General features: G+C 39.8%; 2 protein-coding genes across 2 annotated transcripts; both read left to right on the top strand.

Moving 5' to 3' along the window:
* The first annotated feature begins 1,607 nt into the window (after positions 1-1,607).
* Positions 1,608-5,287, top strand: LOC144656390 (monocarboxylate transporter 10-like). Its single transcript, XM_078516613.1, has 3 exons — positions 1,608-2,021; positions 3,417-3,982; positions 4,403-5,287. The coding sequence occupies exons 1-3, from the start codon at positions 1,799-1,801 to the stop codon at positions 4,970-4,972; spliced, it is 1,359 nt and encodes a 452-aa protein (XP_078372739.1). The 5' UTR covers positions 1,608-1,798; the 3' UTR covers positions 4,973-5,287.
* A 2,207-nt stretch (positions 5,288-7,494) lies between these two features.
* On the top strand, positions 7,495-8,895 carry LOC144656264 (uncharacterized). The gene has a single exon (XM_078516499.1). It carries the CDS (start codon positions 7,625-7,627, stop codon positions 8,525-8,527), a length of 903 nt encoding a protein of 300 aa, XP_078372625.1. The 5' UTR covers positions 7,495-7,624; the 3' UTR covers positions 8,528-8,895.
* Positions 8,896-12,379: the final 3,484 nt, after the last annotated feature.

Below are 12,379 nucleotides of genomic sequence, written 5' to 3'. Positions count from 1 at the left end.
ATTGTAGTCAAGGAAGGTAAAACTGTATAAAATTCAAGGAACTAAATCCATTGATCACCTGCACCATCTTGTTGACTTTAATTTTTCTGTATAAATTTTACATTATTTCATGTAAATAAAGCTTTTTTCGGAATAAACAGCTGAGATATATTTTAAGCCCATGGCGTTTATGATAGATTACAAGAACATGAAGAATAAAAACAACAGTTAAAATCATTTCAATCCTTCGCAAACGGCAGAAGCAACCACATGTATTTGCAGCTCTATTAATTCAAACATTGCAGACATTTTACTATTCAATTACGTTGTTCTCATCATACCATGTATTACGAACGTATTCCATGAATCGCCGTTCCTCTTCGTTTTTCGAGGCTTCTTCGATCGTTGCTTCGATTGGACAAGAAGACGGCAGCTTCGTTGTAGGCATACACCGCCGAAACCTCATCGAATGAAATAAATATTGAAGTATTTGCATACAAACATTGCCCTTTAGACCGACGGAAAACGGCTTTAAATTCTCATTATAAGAAACGATACCGCTAAATTGCAATGTCTCTTCGTTGCGGCTCTCTTCGGTTTTGCCACCGGGCAAACTAGACGAAGAATTTGTCGAAGAAATATCTTTTATAACCCTGTAATTCTCAGTATATTCTCTCTTGGAACACTCGAAGCTCGAAGCGACGATGCGCATATGACGTCACGAACCAACTCATGCGTAAATCCGCTTTTCAGTACAGTCGCTGGCTCACTTTAGACGTCCGAGTAATGGCGGACGGGTTTTCCACGATTTTCGGCAAGCTATTTCAAGGCTTATATCGCTCGCAACGTTCTAAATTCTAGCGCGCTAGTTAAATTTAGCCTTATTGAACAAATTGACTTTAGAAAAAGACGAAAAGAAAAACAAAAATTTTGGTCATAGTAGCACTTTAATAAATTTTAATCGCCGTGTAATAAATTACACAGGACAAAGGCAACCGAAGAAATTATCCCAGTTGTTTTCCTTAAAATTTACAGGTTGAATTTCTACTAGCCCTGTTTTGTTTACTAACCGGTAGAAACGTTTTTCTTAGGTTCCGTAGGTTCACCGTAAACTGTAAACACAGTTTAGTCAGGCCTTCTCGCTGACTCGAGTTCCTTGGTGAGAAATTGATACATTCGGCAAAAATTAATTTAGAGAGCAACATAAAATACTGCAAATGCAAATTCTCTACTGTTATCAAAATTTGACGGGGAATGAATGAATATACTGGAATTGATTATTGTTTGCATACACGTGTTGCCACTGTCAGGTGTCAAATAAAAGGTTTGTTCACTTTGTGCGCGGTCAACATTTTCACAACCAATGGGGAAAAAATATGTTTTTAATTGTTATTTCGGCGATGAGGGTTAAATTAACATGTCAAAAAATTGTTTCTCTTGGTCAACTTAAAAATATTTTGAAGTGATTTTGAAACTACAAAATTTATTTAAAACTTTTTAACTCAATTTTCGGCAACCTTCTGTTGCGTTTGTCAGAAGAGTTAAAGATTTGTGTAAGATTCTGTCCTTTCCCAGCTTCGACGATCCTATAAAGGCTATAAAAACAGTTGTATAAAAAGAAACTTATTTCTCTCCTTCAACCCACAGAATTAAAACCAACGCATTTGGTCTTTGATCCACACGGCCACAACATCTGGCGTGGCATCCCACCGATCACCCATCCTTATACATGTATTTTATATTTTTGTCATGCATGTAAAATGAGACCCTCTGTGCATGCTTGGAAGTGATTGAAGGGGTCAGACCACAAGATTTTCTCATGGCAAACTCGGCAGAGGGCGAAGAAGGAAAACTGAAAAACGCTGCGAGCTTAGGTTTGAGGAAAAACTATCCTATGAAATGTCGCTTGGATGGAGGTTATTCATGGATAGCCTGCGTGGTCGGATTTTTTATTATGTTTATCATTGCTGGTCAGAATAATTGTTCAGGAATAATATTCGCTGCATTGCTGGATGAATACAACACCAACCGAGGCCAGACCGGTATGATTTTTTTTGTTTTGTTTTGGTTTGAAAATTTGTTCTTATATTTAGCTTTATTTAAATGTGAACAATGCAACCAAAGTGAGTGACTTCAGGTTACATACATCGTAATGAATCGATAATGAAAATCGCGAATATTCTAATATTTAGCGTGTGGGAATGGACTCTGTCCATATTCGTGACATAAGCTCTAGTTCCCATTAAAAACGTCGGGATTATGCAATATTTAATGTAATATAATGTATGAAAACTGAAAACGTAATCGATGAACGCTATGCCTTCGCTTTGATTTTGATGTAAAGATTTGGATTTCAATTGGGAAAAAAACTCTTTTTTTAATTTCCAAACAGACGGCTTGCTTCATAGAAGCTACAATTTTTGCCAAATATAGATGAACTGTATATTTATGTGTCAAGACGCGCGTAAGAAGATCTCAGTTGCTGAAGAATTTCTCGCTCCTCACGTCTTGCAGACGCACTACTAAATACTCGCATTTCAGTGACTCCAAAAAGGCAGCTTAGGTCCACTATACCATTTGGTTATCTCGTGCATCTCTATCTAGTTTGTGAACATGAAATTTATAGATTAGATTCGCGTACGCGTGCGCCGAGCCGGAAATTTTTCTGAGAGTGCAGTGAGGACCGTTTCCGGTTGATATAAAAATCCTTTAATGACTTTAATTGATGACACTTCAATCGCCATTAAACTCACCACGGTCCATGATCACTCTCATCAGCATTACTTTTTTGCCGTTTATCTCGACGTTTCAAACTGCTCGAGTGAGTATATCTGATATACTGATTTGCTGATTCAGCAAAAATTTGTAAACTTCGGTGCGTTACCTGTTACCTATCTCTTTTGTGGCAAAGTGTCACATAAGGTCTCAAACTACCCAAAATCAGCAAAAATCGCAAGATCAAAAGTAGTGACATTCCCATTTACGGTGTTGCTGGTAGTTCCTATCTGGCTATGGAGACATTGAAACGAAGCCGGGAGAACATAGGGGAAGCCCTGGCAGGAATGGGGAAGATTTCGTCCCTATGTCCGGGCTTTATATGTCACTTGGGGTCGGGGCTGAATGAATGGAATGACGGAACGACTGACGAACGAACGAGCAAATGCAAACGAATGGATGAACGAACGAACGAACGAACGAACGAACGAACGAACGAACGAACGAACGAACGAACGAACGAACGAACGAACGAACGAACGAACGAACGAACGAACGAACGAACGAACGAACGAACGAACGAACGAACGAACGAACGAACGAACGAACAAACGAACGAATGAACAAACGAACGAACGAACGAACGAACGATTGAATGAATTAATAGAGTGCATTTCCAAAAGAACATGTTGAATGTCTTACTAATGATTTTTTCTCCTCAGCTTGGGTAACCGCCATGGCCTCAGGAAGCATGCATGCGTTTGGAATGGTACCCGCTGTCCTTGGTAACCGGCTTGGATTCGCCAACGTCATTGTGCTAGGTGGATTCACATGCGCTGTTGGGATGTTTTCTTCATCGTTTGCACCAGATATCTACACACTTTACGTAACTTATGGCCTTATCTGGGGATTTGGTTCTTGTCTTTGTTACTGTTCCGCGCTGTTTCTGCTTCCACAGTTTTTCCGGGAGCGTATCGGCTTAGCCAATGGGATCGTATTTCTCGGAGCGCCAGTTGGTACTCTTGTTCTTAGTGCAGTTGTTCAGAAACTTTTCAGTGACTTGGGATTGGCAACAACCTTTCAAGTTTTAGCGGGACTACAGCTAGTTTTAGTTCTCTGTGGATTTATAATAAGATTGATTCTTTTACTTGGGCTTGAACAACTTGAGTTTAAAAATATTAAGAAAACCAGTTTTGATTGGTCAATATTCAAGAACAAAGGCTACCTGATTTTGGTGGTGTCTCTGTTCGTTTTTATGCCCGCGTACTTGGTGCCTTATGTGCATTTGGTAAGTTGTCGTTCCTTCCTTCCTTCCTAATTTTAAATTTCAAGGCTGGCACTGTGGCAAGCTTAAGGGCACTTTTAAAAGTGCTCTTGCCGTAGTGTCAGCCTTGCAATTTAATTAGTTTTAATATCATCTACTCGCTCACTTTCACTAAAATCCTGTGTTTTAATTGAAAACGAACGCAAATTTGCAAAGATCACCGTGGCGATTAGAAGAACCGCATCCTCTCACTGTATAGAATCTGATCAGCTATAACTGAATTATTAACAAAGATAAAATGCAAGGCTGATTAAACGGTGTGGGAGTATATTTAAATTCCAATATTTAGGAAGGCACGGCCTTTCTTCTTCAAGGTCTTATCGAAAACGACATCTAAAGACGACGTTAAAAATGTGTGTTTTAACAATTTTTATTGTCATGCAGGTTCGACTTGCCAAGGATTCTGGTGTAGACCCCATCAAGGCAGCATTTTTGGTCAGCTGTTTAGCGTTGGGCTCGTTACCAGTCCGTCCTTTCTTTGGCAAATTCCTTGACTTACCTGGAGTCAGCGGTATTACCACACTTCAGTTGATACTTCTCTTCATCAGTATTTCAACAACGCTAGTTCCCATAGCAACCAATTATGAATGGCTAGCATCCTTTGCATTTCTATACGGTCTCCTAGAGGGATGCTTTATAATTTCACTGCCATTAATTGTACAAGATTTGGTTGGAGTCAGCAAACTCGCACCAGCCCTAGGTTCCTTGTACTGCTTTCTTTCTATCCCAAAAACCGCTGGCCCTTCGATTGCGGGCTGGATATACGATACATCTAACAGTTATGCTGTGGCGTTCTTCTGTGCAGGAGGAATCACAACAGTTTCCACGTGTATTTTGTTTGCTGTCCCATTATCCCGGGCAAGTGTATTCTCCAAAAGAAGAGAGACTGTTCATCTCGTAAAACGTTCCGAGTGCAGAAAGGAAGAGATCGTGATAAAAGAAACTTGTTTGTAATTGAAGTTGCACTTTCATCTGTTGCTGCAGTGTATTGACCGGCCATTTTGAATGTGGCGTAAAAAAATTAACACAACAGAAAGTCAATGTAGAGTGTAATGTTTCTTGTCAATCAAAATTATTTACCCGGGGTTTATTAACTGGAAGTTGATAAAAAATAAAGTGCCGTAGCGTATTAGAGAAGTTGACTTTTCGAGCGTTAGCCCTCTGGCGGAGCAAAATGGAGGATTGTGGGTTGTGATATAGTGTTTATATACTAGAGTATGGAGTTATGCTGTTGGAGTAGCATAATAACGAATGTTACGTAAATCAGAAGTTTATCTAGTTTTTTTTTTAATAAAACAACTTTATTTGCAATAAGAAAAAGAAGAAAGGGTGTCAGCAGGAAGGAACCTAATCCTCATTAACTTTGACCCCCTATAGAAAAAATATATAATATATGGTTCTTATGAACTTCTGGTAAATAAATTAACTAATTAAAAAAGAAGCGTTTGTTGACTCCATGGGAAGGCAAGGTGCCGATTTGAAAGATAAATTTTTTTTCTGAAGTTTTGCGACTTTAATTTCAGTGTTGCCTTGATGAAGATCGATCCGGGAATCATGTTTTCAAAAGAATGACGGGGAAGATTAAAATGCTTACATACGGGTTTAAAGGCATTTTCGCCATTTTTTTTTTTTTTCGTCTCAAAAAAGTTCGCGGAAGCGATCTCCTAGTCGTCCTAGTCTCCCTCCTGCTTTCCCACTGAATGTATCCAGATTTTTCACAGAGTAGTCAGAAGGTGCAATCAAAACGATAGATTACTGTGATTGAGCGTTTTGGACCAGAGATGTTAAAAGAGCAATGTCACGATATTTTAAGTCATTTCTCTGATTACTCTCAAATTAAAAGAAACCTCAAAAAAGTAGTTTTCTAAGGAAGAAAAACACCCAAAGGAGAAATAAAAACCCATTTCTCACCAAGGATGGTTTCGACTGACGAAGATTAAGACGGATTACGAATGAGAAACTTGGAAAAACTTGCCAATTTTTTCAAGATGTGTTGTCCGTGACGAAGCTTCTTTAACGTTGCCGGTTGTGGTTAAAGGGATGAGTGTTGCATCGAGCGCAAGCATTATACCATGGTTGTTAAGTGAACTTTTAACTAAAAAGTTACTGATATTCTTGCCTCGTTTGAAGGAAACAAGTGGTGGTTGTAAATGGATTCTGCCTGTTTCGGGGTCGTCTTGGAGTAGTTTGAAGTTTGTCTAAATTATGCTTTTTTACGGCAAGTGTTGGAATTTCTCAGTCTTCCTTGATCATAGTTGTGACGTTTGTAGCGCTGTTTGTTGGTCGATTTGTAGTGCGCGATCTCGTCCTGTAATGACAGTTGAGTTGGGATTACCGTGATCTTTGAAAAACTGGCACATTTCGTCTGGAAGTCTAAGGAATTGAGAATAACGGATGGTGTCTTAAACAGGTGGCGTGTGAGAAGATGAATGATGTTATTTAAAGTCAGTGTCACGAAAATTGGCAGCTTTACTTTTCTGAGACGACTAAATTAAACTCTCACTTGTAGCTACACAAGCTACGAGAACTTTAAAGTCATTGGGCAATCGCCATATAAGTAAGGAAATCAATTTTAATCAAGCCACGTTTAAACAAACTTTTTCTTTATTGGAACCCTTCGACTTTAAGCACCGCTGCCCTTGTCCCTCTCCCTTCGGCTCCCGTCCCCTCCCCCACAACCCTCTCTGGTATGTAAAATCTTTTACCGCAAAACATCCGAGCCATGCCCTATCCAAATCCTGTTCGAGTTCTGTTCCTTTGTGATGCAATTGTTCGTAGAAGAAGGAATTGAGAGTCTGAGTGTATCTTTAATAAGGCTCGTGTTAAATCCAATCCGACGTTAGTGTATATTTTAAGCTTAAAGAAAATAGGATACGATAAGACAGACTCCTTGTTATTATTTTATTTGTCACTGTCCTGTTATAAACTTCATTTGGAAAGTGGGATCAAATCTGAAAAGGGTCAAAATGGTGGATTTACGGCGATCAGTTGGAAGAGACCAAAAATAAATGTTTTTGAATTATGAGGAAATTTACCGACCGATCAAATAGTTTTATATCACAAAAAAACATATTTATAATTAATTGTGGAGAAACATCAAAACTGTCGAGACGTCGTATCTGTGGGCTTTGTTGGTCACGCAACTCAGTTAAAAGTCAAGTGCTATTTCGGCGGTATGCAACAATGCCAGCTTTGATCAAATTAAGTTCTATTCATTGCGAACGAAGAGACTCAAACATCTGCGAGCTAGAAAACTTTTACAAAAAAATCAATCCGTCGGAAAAACTCGACCGTTCAACTACCTTATCGATTCTTTATTGAACACGCGAGAAATAAAAGACGAGTTAAAATTGTTTTTTCCTTGGGCCTCAACAGGTAAAAGATGGAAGTAAATCGAGCCTGAACTGATAAGGCGCCCAGCGAGCACCAATCTACGCTCGTTAAATGGCCCACACCTCAGGAGCTTTTGATAATTTGCATTTACAAAAACAACACAGCTAGCGTTCCATACGTCGCATTTTGTTTGGCTCTCTGCAGTGTATCTGTGCGCCTGTGTGTTGGACTCGGACAGTTTGTAAGCTCTGCTCCCGCGTGAAAGTGTACAACATGGCCGATATTAAACTGAGCAAAGTGAAGGGAAAGCTTCAAGGGCTGAAGGATAAGATCGAGAAGGCCGAAGATCGGGAGCATGATGCCAAGGAGAAACTTCGTGAGGTGGAAGAAAACTGTGACAAAAATGAAAATGAGGCGGATTCATTCAGGCGAAGAACTGTCCTCGTAAGAGATGAACTTGAAAAAACTCTGGAAACTTTGAAGGAGAAAGAAGAAAAATTGGCCGAAATTAAGGCTGCTTCACATGATCACGAAGCTGCCTGCAAAGAGCTGGAGGGAATCGACCGCGAGAGCGACGAACGCTTGACGGAAATAGAGCAGACTGTCCTGGAAGCCATTCAAACTGCCAAGGAGTCTGACGAGCGCCTACAAGAGACCAAACAAAAGCTGAGAGTCACCCTAACCGAGGTGGAAAAGGCAAGAGAACGCGTAGATACCTTAGAAAGCAAAGCCACGGAGTTGGAAGAGAATATTACAGACCGCGGCAACAGTTTGCGAGAACTGGAAGGCCAAGATTCCGACTCCGCTGAAAGAGAACAAGAGCTGATCGAGAAGCTAGAGTTCTTAGAAGGACAGCTCAAGGAGGCTGTGGCGCGCGCTGAAGAAGCCGAGCGGAAGGTACAACCGCAAGAGAGTATTATAGACGATCTGACACAGGAACACGACATGTTCCAGGACAAAATCCAGATGATCCAGAAGGAGATGAAGGATATGGAGGACATGGTGGAATCATCCATTGACGATGTTGACGTCCAAGAGCCTAAGAAGGTGACAGATCGCTACCAAGTCGCAGAGGAAGAAGAACCCGAACCCGAACCCGCAGATCCCGAACCCGAGCGCGAGCCAGAGCCAGAGCCAGAGGATCGATCATCGGACGAAGACAGGGATGAAGACTAAAATGTTCGCGTTTTACGCGTATAGTGACTTTGATACGTAAGTTTGACAGTTTCTGTGACCAATGCGAACTTAATTAAAGCCGAGATTTTTTTGTTGCTACTTTAGGAATGTTTTTTTAAATCTTTTCTCTTCAGTTAGTTTTCGATTTTTAAGAAAATCATGTTTCAGCATTTTTTAATTTGTATTTAGATAATTTTACCCTTAATTAAGTGCATTTAATTTCAAGGCGGGCATAAAAGCCCAGCGGGTGTCGAATTAAATTAGTTAACATTTTTTAATGTCTGTCAGATCAGTTTTAATGTTATCTGTTACAAATAACTTGTTTTATAGGTAATAATTTTGGAATAAAATACTCTATTTGCATTGGATCAAGTCATTTAAGTCTTATTTGATTTATTGTTCATTAGTGCAAAGGAAAATATGTTTTTTCGTTGCGTGACGAGGCTGTAACAAGATCACCGAAGCGTTAGAGGCGCTGCCAGATAAGAATGGCTTTCTTTTTGTAAACAACATGAAATTAGAAGAGTTCAAAGCTTCGCACTTTTCATTGCAAGCATTTACTCGTGAACTAAACTGCAAAATGACGAAAGTCTATATCATGCTCATTGTTATTTACACAACAGAGAAGAATGTAAACCTTGCAACATCTTTGCGCAACACAAAATTGAGTTTATCAGTGGGGCGTTGTAAGCTATGCAGTGTATGGAATGTTCGACTATCCGCAAAATATTTCTTTTGATTTGCATCTCACCTAACTCCACGAAGCCGTGCCTTCCATGATCTGATAATCAGACACAATAAAAAATTTTCCGGTTCATCAACATCTAATTTCTTTTTGCGTTGTCTGTGCATTGTTAAGCATACAGTTGATGAGAATATGGAAAATCATCAATTGCAAGATATTGTTTTGATATAACACCAAATTCTCAGAACGTCTGATGGCTACATTTAAATCTTGACACTGGAATGATTTAAAACCGCGGTTACATAAGCAACTGAGTCTTAAACTGGGTGTGTTACTGCCGGCAGTAATGGGTTATTAGATCCTGCTGCCTTTTTATAGGTCTGAACTGCATCGTGTTTTTCAAAGAGAAGCAAAATAGGTATTACATTTAGAGCATTAACCTATCCCAAGTTGTTACACCATTCCTGCCCCGAGCCCGCTATTCTTTTGACCAGCATCATGCACCCTAGACAAGGTGGGGACGGTGGAATCGTCCCCATACATGACGTACTTACTTGTTCTTGTTGCTGACAACAAAGAAAGTGGGCTCATGGGAAGGGAGTTGCACGTATTGAAACGTCTCCGTTCTCCCTCAAATGTTTAACTTCACTCACATTCTTGTCGTCGCACAAATCTAAGTTTTAACGGTTAATTGTAATCATGAAAGAAGCAACGTAGTTATACAACGAAAAGAATAAGACATCACTTCTGTTATACAAGCTCTACGCACTTAAAATATAAGCTTTAAAAACAATGTAAAACTTCTAAATGGCGAAAGTTCGAACTACATTACTGAAAACATAATTGCGACCTAAACACATTCCTCAAAAATTAAGCTTATGCTATTCATTAGAACTCACTAATATGGTTCGGCAAACTAGGCAAGGACCTAGCTGCTTTATACCTGCACAAAGCAAGTCATTTCTGTAAGTAATTGTCACAGGCTCTAATCAAGGTTTAAGACTCCGAGATAATGCGATCCAGCATGGCTGGCCTGAGCTCTTTGCGGCCCCTAATTGATTTGTACTTCTCGGAAAGATTCTTCACGGGGCCGTTGATCTGTGTCAACAACTCTCTGTGGTCATTGATAATGTATTCCACATTATCCAATTATTTCGCCAGTTCCTGAAACTCTTCGGTCATCTTTTGGTATTTGGCGCTGTTGGCGATGTTGACCGCCATAGGCACAATAAGCACGCTTGTAATAGCCCCTTTAATGACTCCTGCTATTGCTCCAAGGAAGCCCAAAACAGCTTTCCCCGGTACGTTGTCGACTGCGCTAGAAAACAGTTCAGCACACTCTACCGCTCCAACAAAAGGGGCCGCCAGGGGAGCATGACGCGCTATACCATCCGCCGCTTCTTTGACTTCTTTCTGAGCTCGTACTTTTGCCCTTCCAGCTTTGTTTGAAATGTCTGTGCTGCTGCCATGAGATCTACTACAACGTTGTGTTTTGTGATGACCAGGTCGTATTCCTTAAGAAGACCGTCAACCATGTCTTCAAAAGCGTCAAGGACATCTTGGGGTGTATAATACTGTTTTCCTTGCAGAACGCCTTTAGCTACTAAGATGTTTTCCTCGGCACAATTCCTTGCTTTTCGGGCATATTCTCTGCCGGCAAGCTCAGCTTTATCATACAGACGGGCTGCGTGTTGGAGATCTCGGCTTGAACAGAATCAGTACCAAACGTCAGCAAGAACTTTTTCAATTTTGCAGCTGCGTTCATAGACGCAAGGTTGTTGATGTCCTTTGCCACCTTACTATATAACTGTACTGCATTCTCGCAGTCTCTGTGAAGCATTTGAGAATCATAATATCCGATTCGGGAAGCCATGACAGTACGTAACGGAGAACAGTTGACCGATTACAGATGTGTCGTGATAGAAAGGAATTCAGGTGGTCATGACAACCAGCTGGTAGCCAATGAACAGCTGTAACAGCACGGAATGTTTTAACAGCAACAGAATGTTAATCAAAACAACTTCTTAGAAAACTTGCGTTTTCCAAGCTAATGTCGCATTTTTAAGTTGACATACTAATCAAGCTATCATTTTAACTTTTTAGCTATCCACGTTTGTCAGTTGTTTATGATTGATGTTGTGTGCTCAGTGCTCTTCAAGTCCAAGTCAGTCAATCAACGCAATGCAGATCTCTCTTTTTTCAGAGAAAGCACTCGACTCTTGAGGAAAATTTCGCATTTTTTTCTTTGATGGATATTGGACACAAAGTCAACAAGCAATGATTGCTTCTAACGAAAGGTTTAAAGCTGAGAGGTCTCTGTAGGCTGAAATAAATATTTTACGTAACGTTTCTTAAGAGCGTAGAATTACATAACGCTCCTTATCAGTTGTTTTCTTGGAAAAAAAACTACTAAGTCATCGAAGTATAGTTTCTATAAATTTAAAATAACTGATACGTACGCGGCATGCAAACCGAAAAAAATAAATGACACGCAATGCATGCAGAAGCGATGACGTTTCACAAAGGGTCTTTTAATAAATATTTTCAGGAAATTTGTCAAAAAATACCGCAAGTAAAAGTTCAGTGGAACCCATCCTCGGAGACCCAGGGGCAGTTAGTGGGGCGAAACGAAGGAAAACCGGGCAGAAATTGTTTGTCCATACATTTTTCTTACATTAACCCGCTAAATATGGACACCCGTTAATAACCAACAACGGACACTTTTTTTCTGTGAACCGGACGAGAAACATTTTTTTAATCAAAGCAACATCGATAACGTTGGTATATTATTTTTGGCTACCGAGGCGAATCCGCGATATCCAAGATATTTCCGTTCAAGAAATTTGAAAAGTGGGGTTAACTTCGAATTCGAAGTGGAGAAAGTTTAAAACTCTCTTGCATATTTAATTAGCTGATTCGACCTTCTTGATACACTGCGCATGCGTATCAGGAAGAAAACTGTTTTGTTTTCTTATTTTTATTGCAGCTAGCTGTCATTACAAGGATATTAAAAAACAAATTATAATAAAATGATAAGCAATATCAACAACTTTTACACGCCTTCAGACAGAGTTAAGTTAATGAGTAACTATTTACCGCACCCCACATGGATGATGCTTCGTAGACGAAATGATTTATATATCGCGTAAGAAAAGCAAATTACTGGG

Source organism: Oculina patagonica, chromosome 6, assembly GCF_052425735.1.
Source record: "Oculina patagonica isolate OP01 chromosome 6, crgOcupat, whole genome shotgun sequence".
Lineage (NCBI taxonomy): Eukaryota > Metazoa > Cnidaria > Anthozoa > Scleractinia > Oculinidae > Oculina > Oculina patagonica.
This window is presented reverse-complemented; position numbering and strand designations above follow the sequence as displayed.

Bases quoted from the DNA above. Each gene is read 5' to 3' on its own strand.
- LOC144656264 (XM_078516499.1), top strand. From the start codon at position 7,625: ATGGCCGATATTAAACTGAGCAAAGTGAAGGGAAAGCTTCAAGGGCTG.
- LOC144656390 (XM_078516613.1), top strand. From the start codon at position 1,799: ATGGCAAACTCGGCAGAGGGCGAAGAAGGAAAACTGAAAAACGCTGCG. The intron at 2,022-3,416 runs GTATGATTTTTT...TTTTCTCCTCAG, and splicing joins CACCAACCGAGGCCAGACCG to CTTGGGTAACCGCCATGGCC. The intron at 3,983-4,402 runs GTAAGTTGTCGT...ATTGTCATGCAG, and splicing joins TGGTGCCTTATGTGCATTTG to GTTCGACTTGCCAAGGATTC.